This window comes from Bombus flavifrons, chromosome 16, assembly GCF_040668555.2.
Source record: "Bombus flavifrons isolate JBK064 chromosome 16, iyBomFlav1_principal, whole genome shotgun sequence".
Lineage (NCBI taxonomy): Eukaryota > Metazoa > Arthropoda > Insecta > Hymenoptera > Apidae > Bombus > Bombus flavifrons.
Genome location: NC_138457.1, coordinates 6,095,371 through 6,111,099, shown reverse-complemented (window position 1 = coordinate 6,111,099; position 15,729 = coordinate 6,095,371). Strand labels below are relative to the sequence as shown.

The 15,729-nt window shown below is 32.6% G+C and overlaps 3 protein-coding genes across 4 annotated transcripts; 2 read left to right on the top strand and 1 right to left on the bottom strand.

Moving 5' to 3' along the window:
- The first annotated feature begins 26 nt into the window (after positions 1–26).
- Positions 27–7,942, top strand: Elys (AT hook containing transcription factor 1 homolog). The gene is made up of 6 exons (XM_069130420.1): positions 27–319; positions 465–842; positions 923–1,211; positions 1,296–6,647; positions 6,727–6,802; positions 7,016–7,942. The coding sequence occupies exons 1-6, from the start codon at positions 290–292 to the stop codon at positions 7,188–7,190; spliced, it is 6,300 nt and encodes a 2,099-aa protein (XP_068986521.1). The 5' UTR covers positions 27–289; the 3' UTR covers positions 7,191–7,942.
- A 97-nt stretch (positions 7,943–8,039) lies between these two features.
- LOC138188527 (coiled-coil domain-containing protein 50) lies at positions 8,040–10,731 on the bottom strand. 2 transcript variants are annotated; one of them, XM_069130422.1, is made up of 5 exons: positions 10,421–10,731; positions 10,255–10,317; positions 10,063–10,180; positions 9,826–10,006; positions 8,040–9,750 (listed from the first exon to the last, which is right to left on the bottom strand). In XM_069130422.1, the coding sequence occupies exons 1-5, from the start codon at positions 10,476–10,478 to the stop codon at positions 9,124–9,126; spliced, it is 1,047 nt and encodes a 348-aa protein (XP_068986523.1). In that variant the 5' UTR covers positions 10,479–10,731; the 3' UTR covers positions 8,040–9,123. The 2 variants fall into 2 exon arrangements, with proteins under 2 accessions (XP_068986523.1, XP_068986524.1); XM_069130423.1 differs by having other exon boundaries at positions 9,826–9,991; positions 10,421–10,724.
- A 2,242-nt stretch (positions 10,732–12,973) lies between these two features.
- On the top strand, positions 12,974–15,123 carry ste14 (isoprenylcysteine carboxylmethyltransferase ste14). Its single transcript, XM_069130064.1, has 3 exons — positions 12,974–13,462; positions 13,553–14,032; positions 14,106–15,123. The coding sequence occupies exons 1-3, from the start codon at positions 13,265–13,267 to the stop codon at positions 14,286–14,288; spliced, it is 861 nt and encodes a 286-aa protein (XP_068986165.1). The 5' UTR covers positions 12,974–13,264; the 3' UTR covers positions 14,289–15,123.
- The last annotated feature ends 606 nt before the right edge of the window (positions 15,124–15,729 follow it).

Genomic DNA, 15,729 nt, shown 5'->3' with positions numbered 1-15,729 from the left:
TACTTCGCAGTTGTATAGTTACAGTTTTAAAATGAATGCACGAGTGATGAAACGGATTTAAATGTAATATATTCATTTTGTTCTGTATGTTTCTAAATTACGCCGTTTTCCGGATACTCTATCAGATAATACTTTGAATGTACGCTATCCAAGCTTGTGCCAATTGCCATTGGAAATACACAACAGGATTATTGAAATTTGGCGGCAGCATAACCTTATGGTGACCTTAGTGGGAAAGTTTATAAATGATTTTTTCTTATCTCATATATTTTAATATCCTGTGTAAAATATGAAAGAACTAGGGGAAGTTAGCTGTGAGGTAATTCACAATGTCAATGGAATTTCCTATTTTATTTTCTTAAAAATATGCTATGAAAATATTTACTCTGTTATTGTAATATTTATTTGTATATTATAAAAGGCAATATCACTCTTAATCTAATAACAATATTATTTTTGTGTAGATACGCAGTGTTGTAGATATTCAGCACTCTATAACAAAATGTTTAAATAACGTAAAAGGAGATGACAGTGGACCATCAAATGGTTCGCAAATATATAATGGTCTTGATGGTGTTTATGGAGGTTTTCTAAATGATGCCACGTATGCTTGGCTAAGTTATGGTTGCCATTTAGTAGTTCTTAATGCAAAAACTGGTGAAAGTACCAGTTCGTGGACATTCCGAGGGAAAATCACTTGTGTTTGTCAATTTCCTGCTCAGTGTGGGGAACTACCATTGCTCCTTGTTGGTTTGGACAATGAAGCAACTAGAATTAAAGATTCCGCGGGTTTATTGTGTATCTTTGATTGTACTTCCTCTCGTGTTTTAAGAGCTATTAAAGTAGGTATTGAAATATGATAAGTTCTTAAATTATGTGGTATTTAGAATGAAATGTTCATGATATAATATATTATGTACAGATGCCAGCTGGTGTAGAACAAGTTTGTATTGTATCTGGTGCAACAGATTGGGAAGGATTTAATGACAGAAGACCAGACAATATTCTTATGCAAATGGATGGTATAGCTTGTGTAGTATTACGCAATCTTCATCATCTCATGATTGATCTTCAGAGATCTACTTGGGAGGATCCTGATTTATCTGTTACAATGGATGAAATTTCTCCAGCTGAAATACAATTCTTAACAACTAAAGACTCCTTTCATAGAAACAGTAGCAAACACATGACTTGTAATTTGCTAACTCAACGTAAGTATAACATAAGCAACACTCTGTTTTTGTTGTTTCCTTATCCTACTTTAATATACATGATTACATTTTTTACATTTGTAGGTATAGAAAAGCACATTGGTTTTAATAGAGAAAATTTTGAATTGAATTCTTTTCTAGACGAAAAATTAACAAATACTATAATTAGCTCAATGAAAATTGGTTGTTTAATATCAGGATGTCTAGGCAGAGTGATAATATGGCAGAATGATGGTTCTGTGGGATGGATTAGCGTACCTGTGGATGAAACCATGATAATAACACATTTAGCATTATTAGAACCAACAGATGATCCTAGACCTTTCTATTATTTGTGGGTTGTTTTCCAAGACGATTCATTTAAGATGCCTCCTATCTTGAGAATGTTTGCCTTATTGTTCCAGCGAAAATACTGTGACAGAGGAACTAATTTATATTTTAATCTGGAAGGAGAGCCTAGCCTTAAATTCGAGATTGAATTAGACCCAAAAGATAGAGTGGTTAGTTTGTCTACGTTCGAAAGAGGAACTAATCTGGACCAAACAGAGTCAGAATGTAGGAAAGGTGAAGACAGTTTGCTTCTAATTTCAACTACTAATAGAACTTTATTATTTGATTTGAATCAATGGTACAAGGAACAAATGCCTCAAACTCTCAGTGAATGCAAGAATCCAAATAGCATATTGTCCTGTTATAATACAAATCACAGGGCCTGCAACATAACTGGGAAAGAGATAATAAGTTGTGCCTATATTCCTCGCACTTTACAAGAATTTCCTAATAATAGTTTAAACTCATCAGAAGAATTATTTTACCCAAATTCTTTGTTCTTTGAATGGATAGAGTTAAGTTTGTCAAAATTAACATTTTGGTATACTAGAGGAGTCCAAGCTGAATTACTTCGTGAAATTGCCCTTGCAGGGCCTATCATGCTAACGCAACCTTCTGAAATGTTTCACAAGTGTCTCTCCGTTGGTTTGACTCCGTTCAACACAGAAATTTCATTTTCTAGCGATCATAACGCTCAGAGGGATATGTTATTATCGCTTTGTCTGGAGCAACGTTGGGCGACTTTCTTGATCAAGTGTGCCAAAGAATGGTCAGATGGAAGTGCCGCCTACATGTATCCAAGTTTCTTAAAGTGGGGAATACAGCGCGCATCTTCCATAAAAATGATTGCTGATCGTCTATGTATTCCTCTATTTGATCAATCAGGTAATAACATAGGCGAATCCGAAGTAAAAACGTTGAGATTTTGTTACCAACAATTGGAATGTTTATCTAATGTAGTAGCTAAGTTACCTTTTGAAACAAGCAGTTTAATCAAGCAACGAAGAGCACTAAAGCGAGTATCTATGTACTTCCAAGTATTACTATGGTTTTACGACGTGGGTTTGTTACCCGAATCGGAATGTCTAGAGGAAGGTCCTTTACCAATGTCTCTTGCTCTGAAAATTCCATATCCATTCGAAAAATTGTCTTCTCTGTATAAAGAAAAACGAGAATCGATTAAAGACAATAATGCAAAAGAAGGAAGTGAAGAGGTGCTTTTCATAGATGAATTGATAGCTCGAGAGTGTCCTGCCTTGAATTTACAGTGGGAAAGAGAAGCTGGAGAAGCGAATACCAATGGCTATTATCCTCCACCCTCTTTGCAGTCGTTACTGAGGAGTTACTTGACTGACTGCGATCAGACAGAGTCAAATGAGATAGAATGTAAACATCAGATCACTATATACCTTCTAATGGATTTAGCTATGCTGTTACAGGGTTCCTATCCTGGAGTTGATCAATTGATCAAATATCCTTCATCTTTCAAGATGAGTCCAAGCCTCATAAAACTTACCCAAGCATTCTGGCTTCTAGATCATGAGGATTACCAAGGTTTCTTGGACATGATGACTGGTCAATTAGTCAGTGATTCTGATGTCAAAGACTGGCATCATAAACTTGTGCTAAAAACACTGATAAGGAACAGTCAGCACAAGTTAGCTTTAATGTATCTGCGTATAAAGAAACCTCCTTTGTCATCCTTTCAAGAACAAAGCACATTAATAAGTTTATCAGTGGAGCATGGTTTGGTTCAATCTGCTTTTCATCATAGACTGCAGTCACATTATACACAGCTACTAATGTGTTTCTTTCAATCCTGCAAGAATTATAATAAACTCGGCGATATTTTACATTTGGCCTTGGATACTGAAGAAGAGGAAATGTTTGTCAAGTTTCTGGAGGATTCCAAGTCTGAAGACATAAAATTATTGTATTACTTGCAACGTTGTCGTTACATGGAAGCCAATAGTGGAAACACTACTACTTGGTCCAGTTCTGTTGCTTCAAAGAACATGCACTTTGATATGTTAAATGCCTACAATGCAACTTTACCTAATGTAGTGAAGCGGTTTTCCATGAACATGGGTAAAAGTAATCTAGATATAGATTTAGAGTCCAGATATCCCAGACCTATGACCCACAGCAAAAGTTTTCAGAAAACTGCAAATATTTATGAAACAGTTATTAGGAAGGCAAAGGAAACCTATGTTAGAACAGAAAAGTCTGTGGTTCCCTTCGTCACTGCTCCTTGTGCCGCGTTAAAGTCATCTAATGACAGGATCAATATAAATTGTGTAATGTCTCCCAAAATGGTACAAATGAATAACAAACGCACTTTGGAACAGGTTATGCATGATGAAGAGAACAGTGGTATGAGAACACCAGAAAGAGCAAAACGTAGGAAGTTGCTGGATGATAGCGAAGCAGCTTTGAGTGCTGCATTTAGTACCCCATTGGTAAAACGGAAAATATCCACCAATAGGGATATTCCGATTGAAACTCCGCATTCTATTTTAAAAATTCGGCAGCTTATAAGATCTTCGACGTCTCCAATTGCTGCTAGTCTACAGGATGAAATCACAGGTAGTCCAGTGTCGGACAGGGAGCGTAAAGTTAATAGACAGATACGATTCAATATTAGTCAGTCAAAGAACAGCTGTTCTCATGGTGAAGTTAGCAGAGAAGAAGAATTTTCTAAACTTAATACGTCTGATCAAAACGATGAAGTGTTCGTGAGTCCAGCAACAAGTGAAAAGTGTCTGATTGATAGTCCAGTTTTATCAGATAGTAGTTATACTTGCAAAAATGTATATACAGCTCGGCCTAGACCGAGTCTTAGAAGAACTTACTTACAAACGTCTACAGAATCCATAAATGAGTCTTTGTCCAATTGTTCAAAGACAAAAAATTCCGCAAATTCTCGTTTGAGCGTTCCTTCAGTCAATATATTGAATAATCGCTCATTAACGAACACGCCGCAGGTATCCAAAAGATTATCTACTTTATCTTCCTCTAGTTATTCCCCTGCGGTTCTCTCTCCAGATAGTAGCTTTGAGATAAAAGTTCCTTCAAGAAGGTCCGATAAGAGTGACCTTCAGCGCTCCTTGAAAATCCCTAAACAAGAGAATACTAATCATAATTCTCTTATAGTCTCAACACCTATGACAAAGGGTTCTAGCCCTGAAAAACCGCGACACAGTTCGGAGGAATCAATTACCACAGAAGTCGAAGAGGACATTGTTCCAGAAGCATTTTATGAAAATAGAGAGAAGACCTCGGAAAATATAGATCAATCAAATCATTTAGAACTACGTAACAGTAAAAAATTAAAGGAAGATGTGAAAGGTATATGTATAAATAGAGATGTTTCGAGCTCTGAAGTTTTGGAAAATATTAATGAAGATCATGAAGAAGATGAAGAGGAATATAAAAGTCTTTCTACGAATAATGTAAGTTGTTTAGAGAACAAAGAACAACACCATCGATCATTTCATGAAAAATTACCGAATGAATTTGAGCACGATGTTGAAAAACACGTTAGTTCTAAAAATGGTGTACTATTCGACATCACTGACGATGAATCCTCACATGATAGCGATGAGGTATTCTTAGTTTTTGATGAACCGGAGAGTAAAGAAAAACAAGGTTCAAAAACGGTACCAATGAATACAGACAACATCTTTGACGCTTCAAATATCACAGATGATGAATCTGATTCCAGCATAGAAATATTAGATAATCTTCAAAGAAATACTGCACATCTGGATAAAGAAGAAAATATACGTGACCAATCCAGGTTTTCCCAGAAGAAGGAAGAAAATGCAGAAGAACAGGAGACAAAGGACAAGTCGATTCGACTTGATAACAATAATTCTAATTATAGAAGAACTAGGAGGAACTCAGTTCGAGGTTCATCAGATTATATAGAACCAAAAGACATTGTTAATACTTCCAATTTAGACTCTGAATCCCTAGAAATCACACCTAGAATGACCAGATCACGTCGAGCTTCATCCATATCGAAAGAAACTAATATGTCTCCTTTAAATTCACCTTGCAAGGTTCTTGCAAAGACGCCACGGTCGAGACGAGCGAGTTCGTTGGTGAAAGAAGTATTAATTGCTTCTGTAGCACCTGCAGATGAAAGTGTGAAGCACTCTTCTGGATCAGATGGATCATCTGGGATTTCGTCGCCAAGGAAAATCAGGGGCAAGAGGGCATCTTCTGTTGCCAAGGATATTTCCATAGAGGCAGAAAGTGAGGAAGCTAAAGTGCCAGTGAGAAGGAGTTTAAGACGTTCTGCCTCAATACAAAAGGAGCTACCAGAAAGTAGTGAGAAAAAGGTTCAAACAGAAACTAAGAGCACAAATACCAAACAATCCTCAGGAGGAGCAAATAAATCGAGTACAATTTCAATTCGATCAAGAAGGGAATCTCAAACAAGTGAACAGGATCAGGAAGAGCCTAGTATTGTTAAGTCATCAAGGAGACGAGGTAGTTCTGTACCTAAAGAGCCAGTCAACGTGGTAAGAACAACTCGAAGGTCTAGCAGCGTAGCTAAGGAAATTGTCTCAAAGGAGCTTGAACTATCATCAGAATCCGTAAAAGAACAGTATTTGGTAGAACAGGCAGTAAGCAAACCAGCTGCAAACACACGTAGTCGTAGGTCCTCAATACAATCAATACCGGAAGAGCTTGAAGAAATTCTAAGTGTACCATTAAAAGAAAGAGTCTCTACTACGAACAAGAGGCGGCAAGAGGCTGCACGGAATCCTCGATTGAGAAGAGCAGCAAGCGTGGAATTATCTCAAGTAGAAACAAGGAGGAAAACCAGAAGTACCCGTAGCAAGGAAATCTTTGAAGAGACAATAATGGAGGAAGAAGGGACAGAAACCATAAGTCCAATAGACGATTCTAAGAAAGTTTCTAAGAAGAGGAAACGTGGTGTTTCTGAAACCTCTACTCGAGAAGCGAACGAAGCGATGTCAAAACCAAGAAGAGGAACAAAGCAATCAACAAAACAAAATACCAAGGATAAGGCAGCTAATCAGTTTTCTTTTTCACAGCCAGAGAAGACGAATGATCAACCATTGGATCAAAAAGGTACATTCTAGCAATATTTAATTAATATTTATTCATCGAGAAAATTTATTAAGAGAATTGTTTTAAATTTTATTTGCAGCTATTGGAGAAGTTCCAAAATATATGTTTTCACCCCCACATACCAGATCGAAAACTATGGCTTCTGATCATCGTAGGTGGTTACTTTTCAATTAAATTAATTTATTTCTTTTTTAGAATCTGTTATGAGCTTACTTCTCTCTTACCTACACACGCTTCTACGCACTCAATACTCTGCAGCTTATTCACTCATGCTTCTAATAGCAGCTAAGAACTTATACTTTATATGCTTCTTTATTACCTTTTAAAAGCATAGAATTAGTATTAAAATTTTTTTATTTTTTATACAGATTGAATAATTTCATTCCGATTTTGAGCGAAGATGAGGGGGAGGAAGAGAATGAGGAAGAGACACAGAATAATATACGGAAAACCGCAGAAGTGAAAAAGCCGAACTGTTATCATATACGCCGCTGTAGAACGAAGTTTGTACTACCCGTGAAATCAAAGAGTACAACAAATTAAATATAATTTTACGAAATTTTTTAAAACCTTTTTTTGCACAATCGTATATTCAGTTATCCAATTTTAAATGATTTATAATCTATAATCTATGATAGATCATATACAGTACTTTCTTTCGACAACCATGTACAGTGGATGATATGTAAAAAAATGCAGTTGTTTTTCGAATGACTTAATTGCATAGAAAGAAAAAAAAAATGGATTAGAGATTATGATATGTGGGACCATGTGAAATGAAACTTTTGTTACATCATAATGATGCAAAGTTTATCACAGAGCAAGATCCGTTTCTAAAATACAAAGCAGAGAAAAAGGGGACAGTCTTTTGCTATCGATTTGATGATATTCGGTATAATGAAAGTTATAGCTATATTTTATCAATGAGTAATCCCATCTGATGCATAACGCTTGGAACATTTGTTAATATGGTACTTTGCGAGGTGTATATTTTTTAAAATTAACATGTTTTATTTAGAAGACTATTTTATATAATCTATAAATTTATTTAATCAATTTAATTAGAATTTTCATGCTTATGAAATAACTTTGTTTTTTTTCCTAATTAGTATCATTAAGTTTCCAAAGCGTGTGAACAGGTGTATAGAAAGAAATCTTCGTTGATCTGTATCTTCTGAATATTAAACCAGCAAGAACTTCGGAAATGTATTATAAAAAACAAATAACTCTCTATCTCTGTAAATCATAAGATTCCTTACTTTTATATACTTATTTGGCAAATATATTTGTTACATTAAATTGATCCTTTTTTTTTTAACGCAATAAGTTCATGGAATGAATTATTGTCGTAACGTATATTTATATGGTGGTTTTTGATGAAAATGTGTATCATAACTTTGTAAATAATTTATTAATATACCCATGTATAGCTGTATTCATACAATAAATGTAAAAAAGAATTAATACATATTATTGCTATCGAATAAATTTCCAATCACCATAAATAAGTACCTATAACTTAAATACTGAAGCGACATTAAATAATAATACTACAATTGTGCCGCATCTACATTATAATAGATTAGTAAAAATTGTAACACGATCATTCAACTTATATTTCCTAAAGTAAAGCTTACAAAATTATTTAATTTATCAAATATTTGTTTTATACTACGCATTCGTAGCTTCGAATATTTTTCCAGAAAAAACGAAATTCTCGTGTTGCTAATACTAAACTTTGTCTGGTACAAAATGAACGTTATAAATGTCCTCTTTGGCAGTAAATACATATATATTATTGGTTCTGCGTCTTAAATAATTAAAAAAAAGACATATTGGTTTAAGAAGGAAGCAAGGAAAATTTATGCATATGTTAAATCTACATTAAATTTAGAGAGCAGTATTTATGTAATTCGATTAAAATTTGTTTCAAGTAGATCATTTGATATTCAGTCTAAATGGTCAATATTTGTACATCATTGTTTTCTTATTTGATACAATTAAATATAATAGCTGAATCTTTTCTTTTTAATCTTAGTGTGATTGTCTACTTCACTGCTTTTATTTATTCATTTTTTTTTTTGCATAAAAATCTCTTTGATATTATTGATATAATATATATCTATTGATATAATATATTATTCTCAAGTTCGATATAAATGTACATGGATAAAGGCAGATGTAAGATTCAGGACGGTGTAACTGGTTATTAAATGCTAATCGGTTTTCGATATTCGTTGACTTCCTTACACCGTACTCTTCCAAAAGGCACATTTATCTCTACATTGCTTTCGTTAAATATATCTTTTCGTAAATGGAAGATAGAAATTTAATTCTATTTCTATATCGATTTTTAAGTTAGTTATGTATATGATATGAGCTTCTACACGTAACTTACGATAAGTAACTTATATCGTTTCTTCATGGCATCGAAAATGTTCTATCGAAAAATAAAGAGAAACTTAATAAACTACTTTTACTGCTGTTTACAACCATCTTTTACACGACGTTTATGCTTTTCTTCATGAGCTTGGGACGGGGATTGCATTTGATTTCTTCGTTGTCCTTGTATAGGCATGTAACACGGAACATCATCGTTCATAAGCTCCTGTGGAGGTGTAGGCAATGCATATGTAGGACTTACTGTACTACTTGAGCTACTTGAAGTGTTTCTGTGCATACTTCCATTGTATGTAGGATCAATAATTGCAGCTACGTTTTGCACTTCTCTTATATTTTCAACAGACTCATCTAACGTTTGTATTTCTTCAGGATCAGGATATTGTGGATAATTTAAAGTTGGTTGTACTCTAGTCTTGCCTTGAGTGCCTTTCAATTCTAATCTATCAGGTCGTTGAGGCTTTTCTGTAAGATTCTGCTCCTCTAATTCTTGAAGTTGCTGCCGTTCTAGTTTTCTCTGCTTTGCTCTTTGTCTCGCTTTCCTTATTTTTGCTCGCTCCTTTTCCTGAAGCATTCGTGCAAGTTCGGCATCCTGTGCTTCCATCGCAATCTTTTGATCTAGCAGCAGTTGTTCATTAACAGGACCATCATGATTATCTATAGCATTTTCTTCTTCTTCCTGCTGCAGCTTTCTTGCTAATTCCTTTATTTAACAGATAAAAATTAAATTATGATAATGAATACTATAGATACGTTGTTAGAATATTTTCTTAAATACCTCATCTTTCTCTTCTTGAATGTGTCGTTCGAGCTCAAGCTGTGCAGCTTCATCGTCCAATCTCAATTGCAGCCTCATTTGCTCTTGCAATTCTCTTTCTCTCTGTCTCTCCTCTCGTTCTAAGGACAATGCAATCTGTTTTGCAACAAGAGCATCTCTTTCCTCTCTAAAATCAGAAACACTTCAATGCGACATAAACTTTAACAAAACAATACAATCAAAGGTTTAAATACAAACTGCTGTTGAATATAGGATTGATATCTAAGCTCTTCCAGCTCCTGTTCAACCTTAGCCCTTGGTAAATCCTCTCTAACTTGTGCATTGCGAACTTTGTTGCTTGTGTAGTGTTCCCTAACTATAAGGCACAGTACAATAAAGATAGTAGCCAATAAAATCTACAATATTTTACAAATAATGTAATATTCTTACTTTCTTCATCTTGTAGACGGTAAGCGAGTGCTCCATCTTCGTGCACCAGCCACTCACGACACACTACAATATTGTCAAAGGATTGCTTATTAGTAATGCCAGGTAAATGAGTAATTCTAATGTAATTGCAATGAGTGACAGGAGGCGTTGAAAGAATGCAACATACCTTCGTTTACTCGGCCTGCCTTCGGTAATGTGTCCGAGCTCAAGACGGATTTCGCCATTTCTTATCGATTAATCGTGGCTTTACAGGTAAGATACTACTTTTCAGCCAACTTTCTTGTTTACAACCACCTTACGGAAAACATACGTTGTTTTTTCTCCATCTTGAATAGCAATGAATAGAATAGAGGCCTGTATTTGTGCTATTTCCACCGTACATGTGCATTTCTCCATTCACGGTGTAGGTAAGAATATCCGTAAAGCACATTGAAGACGTAGTACGAGCTGTGAGTACACATATATACCGACACACTTTCAAGCCAAGCTTCACTGAATCTAAGTGATAGGTACGGTACTACTCGTGAGTCGTGAACAATTTTCTTAGCAATTATTTTATTAAGAAAGCATCCAATTTTTAAATTTCTTCTTATTTCATAGCAACAAATAAAAATATATTATTCAGTTTCAAGTTAGTGTTAAAACTTTATCAGAAGGATTATATTAAATTAGATTAGGTTGAGATCAGATTTCAGTTCATTTTAAACATATTTAAATAAATAGAAACAATATCACTTAAAATTATTGTTTAAAAAATTGTTGACCCTAAAAATAGTTTGTTATTTTAACGCAATCTAGACACAACTAACCTTATTGGCAAAATTTCATTATTAAGTGGATTAAACATTAAATTTACAAAAGTTGTCCTTATTTCTTAAAATAAGGTTGTAGTCAAATATCCAAACTTAACGTTACTAAAACTGTATATATTTAAACTATATATTAGTAACTGTAAAAGTTACAATATAATAAATATTGGTATATTTCATATAGTTGTCTAAAAATATGTTTGCAGGAAATTGTCTTAGCAACTGTTAGGTTAAACTCATCACTACTTCATTTAAGATTGCTATGTAGTAGTAATGGCATAGTTGTGGTAGTGTTTGTAGTAAGAGTAGTAAGGCGAGCGTACTCACGTCGAACGTTAGTGAAGTGGATAGTAGAGTTTCCTGTATTAATGTCACTCTTAAATTCAATACATAGTACGATCTGCAAGACTAAATTCTGTGTTCGCTCATAATGAAAGATGATGATAGATTTCCCTTTACTTAAAAAAAAAAAGAAGTTCTGCACTAATCGTTGCGATGATATCTTTCGTTATCTATAATTTGAATCGTGTTAATAAAAGAATTCACTGAGCAAGATGTGAATCGGAGCGGGACGTATTATCCTGAAGTAGACTATACGTTGTAAATATTATTTAAGGTAGATGTTCCACTATCCAAGGAATTTAATTATGAATTTCATGCATTTTTTTGCATGAAATGAATGTAAAACATAAGATTGATTCGTTAAATAATGTACATCTTTAATGGATATTTTAATGAGCAGTTCTCGTATAGAAATTTAGGAAATGAACAAGTTTCAAGCGAGTGTTCTATTCTTATATGTGGAAACGAATAATATATTCAAGTATTTGTATAAATGAATTAACTTCTAAGAAAGTAATTTTACAATAAGAAGATACTGATGCTGAAAATCATTTAATCCCTATTTCTTCTGTTGCAGGTAAAGAATTTCATCTCCAAATTTCAAGTGACTCATGGCAATTCTTCATCCAAAGAACAATAAAAACTCATTTATTACACCTATTAATAAGAGAAATTATATTATTTTGTTAGATTATATTGCATTATTATACAAATAACAATATATTACCTTTATATCATTCTGTATAGCTTTAAAAATACATTATGAAAAATACAAGGAAATCAGTGTGTTTTTAATTTAAAAACTGTCAAAAAATTTCCTTTCCTAGTGAGAAAACATCCTCGCCCAAAAATGACGTTAAATTCCATGAATAAATGTACGAAGAAATAATAAAATAGCAATAAAATTTTCATTCCGAAAAATGACGTCATATTCTAAGAATTGCCGAACTTGTGCCACCTCCTATGATGTTATGTTCTCCTGATACAAAACCGAGAAGCTGGGAAAACTTTTTGCGAATTGCTTTGATTTTCGATTTGTAATATTTTGACTTCATCTCTACAACTTTTGTTTAAATTTGTGATTTATAGAACTTATTATTTATATGGTGATGGTTTTGATAAATAAAAACGTTTGTTTAAATATATAAATTGTTATTCATTATTTCTAAGCAGTGTAAAATTCAATTTAATGCAGACAGTAATCATATATGATATATTGTTTATAATAATTTATTTGCACTATAATCTAATATGTAATATAATACAATAAATAATAATATAATAATATAACAATGAACATGTATTATTATTTAAATAATGTAGCATTGATTGTTGATTGTAGATTATTGAAGATGTAAAATTGAAGTTTCTGTAACATAGAGAAACAAATATTAATTTTAATAGAGAAAACTAAAAATGTGATTTATATAAAATTAAATTAAAATTGAATGGTATTAATTTATAGTTAATAAATGTACTTCAAATTATTTAAAAAATGTATGCTATTGTTTCACATCTATTTCATTTTATTTGTTATAATTTGGTTAAAATATATTTTGTTTATTACTAACTATGATATTAATATCTGTGAATACGTATTCGTTTATAAAAGATAAAGTTCAATTTTTTATATCATTTATTACTAGTTTCTAAATGCAGAAAATAAGGAGGAACGCAATTTGTGAAATTTTTACATTTTAAAAGAATACCATTTTTTAAAACTTTGTGGGATGCTATTTGATTTAATTCTGTTGGCGATCTATAGTTAAAGTAAGGTTAAAAACTAACCTGCGATTAATATTTGATAGAAATGGTGAATTACATATTTAAGTAGGATAAAGTTACATAAATCTTAGAAAATGCTGTGTTACAATGGAAAGCTTAGTTTCTTTTGTTTTATCGCCGCTGGTTTAATCGCAATCTTACCAGAAGTATTGTTAAGGTTAGAATTCAATGTTTTTCAAGAATATTTTAACAACATTTGGTTTACGCATTTATTTCAATATGGATTCTTAAATATACTTGCACTTCTTGCGTTTCGCGATTTTGCTTATCAGGTATTTTAAATATATTACTATTATAACGATTCATTTATGTGAATTATTATGAAGGCATCAATTTATTTTATGAATACTTACATTTAACAGGTTGCTGTAAGGGCAGTTCTCCTAGGATATGCCTTTGGTATTGGGATTATTGTATCCTTTGTTGCACCATCTTCATGGCAAATGTTCGGAGTATATATCACTATAATGGCAATATTCCATTACACAGAATTTCTAAGCATAGCTTGGATAAATCCATCTACTCTTTCCATCGACAGTTTTATTCTAAATCACAGCATAGCTTATGGAGTAGCAGCATGTTCTAGCTGGATAGAATTTGTCATAGAAAGGCATTATTATTCTGCAATGAAAGAATCTTCTTTTATATCATACTTTGGACTTGTACTATGCATTTGCGGGGAAGTTTTGAGGAAATTGGCAATGTTTACTGCCAAGCATAATTTTAATCATATTGTGCAGAGTGAAAAGATGGATAGTCACGAATTGATTACGTATGGAGTTTACAGAATTTGCAGGCATCCTAGTTATGTGGGCTGGTTTTATTGGTCTATAGGAACGCAGGTAATAATCTTTCATATTAAATATGTATAATATTTTACTGAAGTGTAGACAAGTTTTATATTTGTCTTTGTAGCTAATACTCCAGAATCCAGTTTGTTTCCTTGCATACACTGGAGTATCTTGGAAGTTCTTCCACGACCGCATTTTAATTGAAGAGATTACTCTGCTTAATTTCTTTGGGCAGGATTACGTAGAATATCAGAAGAAAGTTAGTACAGGACTACCATATATATCTGGTTACAAGCTGAATTTATAGCAGCCAGTATGTGTTTGAAACACTCTAATTGTATCAATTCCTCGGGTTTAATCTTAACATTATTTGTACTGACTATGTTTTTTATTGTACCTCAAGCAACAATGCAATAATTAAGGGAGGTTTTCTTAACAAAATTATATTTATTGTCTCATTTCATTTTGAAGAATTATTCATATAACAATAGACTACACTTTCATTATATGGTTACTTTCAGTTGGTAGATTATACACTTTCTTTTTATATTTATGCTTATTACATATATGTGTGTGTGTGTGTGTGTGTGTGCGCGCGCGCGTGTGTGTGTATATATATATATATATATACATATATATATATACGAAATGCAAAATAATAAATATAATGCTATAGCTAACATTTGCATTGACATTCAGAAAGCATTCGTTCGATGTTGGATAATAAGAAAGTTTTAGAGATTTCAGCAATGTACTTACAATATCGTTAAGTCTGTACATAATCATTTACAATATTTTAGTATCGACAAAGTTTTTTGATATACTGATGTTAATTATCGATCTTGCCTTGATGATTCATGGCCTATATATTTTTTATTATTGTGAAACCAAAGAATGAATTTAGATTATGAGAATTTTACTGAGAGAATATGTAGTATTATTTATAGATAGAAAAAAAAAATGAAAAATAATTGAATTATCGTTGTGCATTAGACTTGAGTCACACAAAATTTATATTATCATATTTTGTTTGTCATACAAATCTAGAAAATGCCCATGATTGTTACTACTTTCCATGTGAGAGAATCTGCATTTGTTAATTGACAGTTTAATAGGCAAATGCACTAACAAAAGGAAATAAATGACAATGTATCGTTGTAATAATTTATGAATAAATAAATAATAGTAATCTGTAAATGTATCGTTTGTCGAATCTTTCACTTAATCCTTACCTATTCGTTTTTTTATGCAACATTTCCTCTGAGAAATAGCGGTTATACAGAATGTAAGAAAACGCTAAGGTTTGAGAGACTAATTATAATTATTTACACACGTCCGTCGCATTTTCATTGAATACAAATCTCCTTAGAACTAGCAACATATTTTACTAGCACCGTATCTTAACTATGCAAATACTTGTAAGTAACTTTCCTTTGTTAGTATCACATAATGAAGTTTAAAGTGTTTCAATAAAAAGAAAGGAAAACAAATTTGTATAGAAGTCATAGAACAATCAATAATAGGGCCTATCATTGGTCCAGATAAATGTTGGAATAAAAATTTTACTTTGTAATACAACTTATTTTGTATGTTTTTCTATATATCGAAGATAAACATTCTCAATTCAAAGAGAATTTGTTGTAATGTTACAACTAGAATTATGAACTAATGGAGCCATTTTTAGTGTTTGCTTAGCTAAAGATTAGAGGAAGTCTATGGGAAGTTAACAACTCAGACAATGGCAGTGA

What these genes read in the sequence shown, in the direction of transcription:
- Elys (XM_069130420.1), top strand. Translation starts at nt 290, where the DNA reads ATGAAAGAACTAGGGGAAGTTAGCTGTGAG. An exon ending in TTGTAATTTGCTAACTCAAC is followed by an intron (nt 1,212 to 1,295) that starts GTAAGTATAACA and finishes TTACATTTGTAG; the next exon opens with GTATAGAAAAGCACATTGGT. An exon ending in TCAACCATTGGATCAAAAAG is followed by an intron (nt 6,648 to 6,726) that starts GTACATTCTAGC and finishes TTTTATTTGCAG; the next exon opens with CTATTGGAGAAGTTCCAAAA.
- LOC138188527 (XM_069130422.1), bottom strand. Translation starts at nt 10,478, where the DNA reads ATGGCGAAATCCGTCTTGAGCTCGGACACATTACCGAAGGCAGGCCGA. An exon ending in CCGTCTACAAGATGAAGAAA is followed by an intron (nt 10,181 to 10,254) that starts GTAAGAATATTA and finishes TGTGCCTTATAG; the next exon opens with TTAGGGAACACTACACAAGC. An exon ending in CAATCCTATATTCAACAGCA is followed by an intron (nt 10,007 to 10,062) that starts GTTTGTATTTAA and finishes GTCGCATTGAAG; the next exon opens with TGTTTCTGATTTTAGAGAGG.
- ste14 (XM_069130064.1), top strand. Translation starts at nt 13,265, where the DNA reads ATGCTGTGTTACAATGGAAAGCTTAGTTTCTTTTGTTTTATCGCCGCT. An exon ending in TTCGCGATTTTGCTTATCAG is followed by an intron (nt 13,463 to 13,552) that starts GTATTTTAAATA and finishes TACATTTAACAG; the next exon opens with GTTGCTGTAAGGGCAGTTCT. An exon ending in ATTGGTCTATAGGAACGCAG is followed by an intron (nt 14,033 to 14,105) that starts GTAATAATCTTT and finishes TTGTCTTTGTAG; the next exon opens with CTAATACTCCAGAATCCAGT.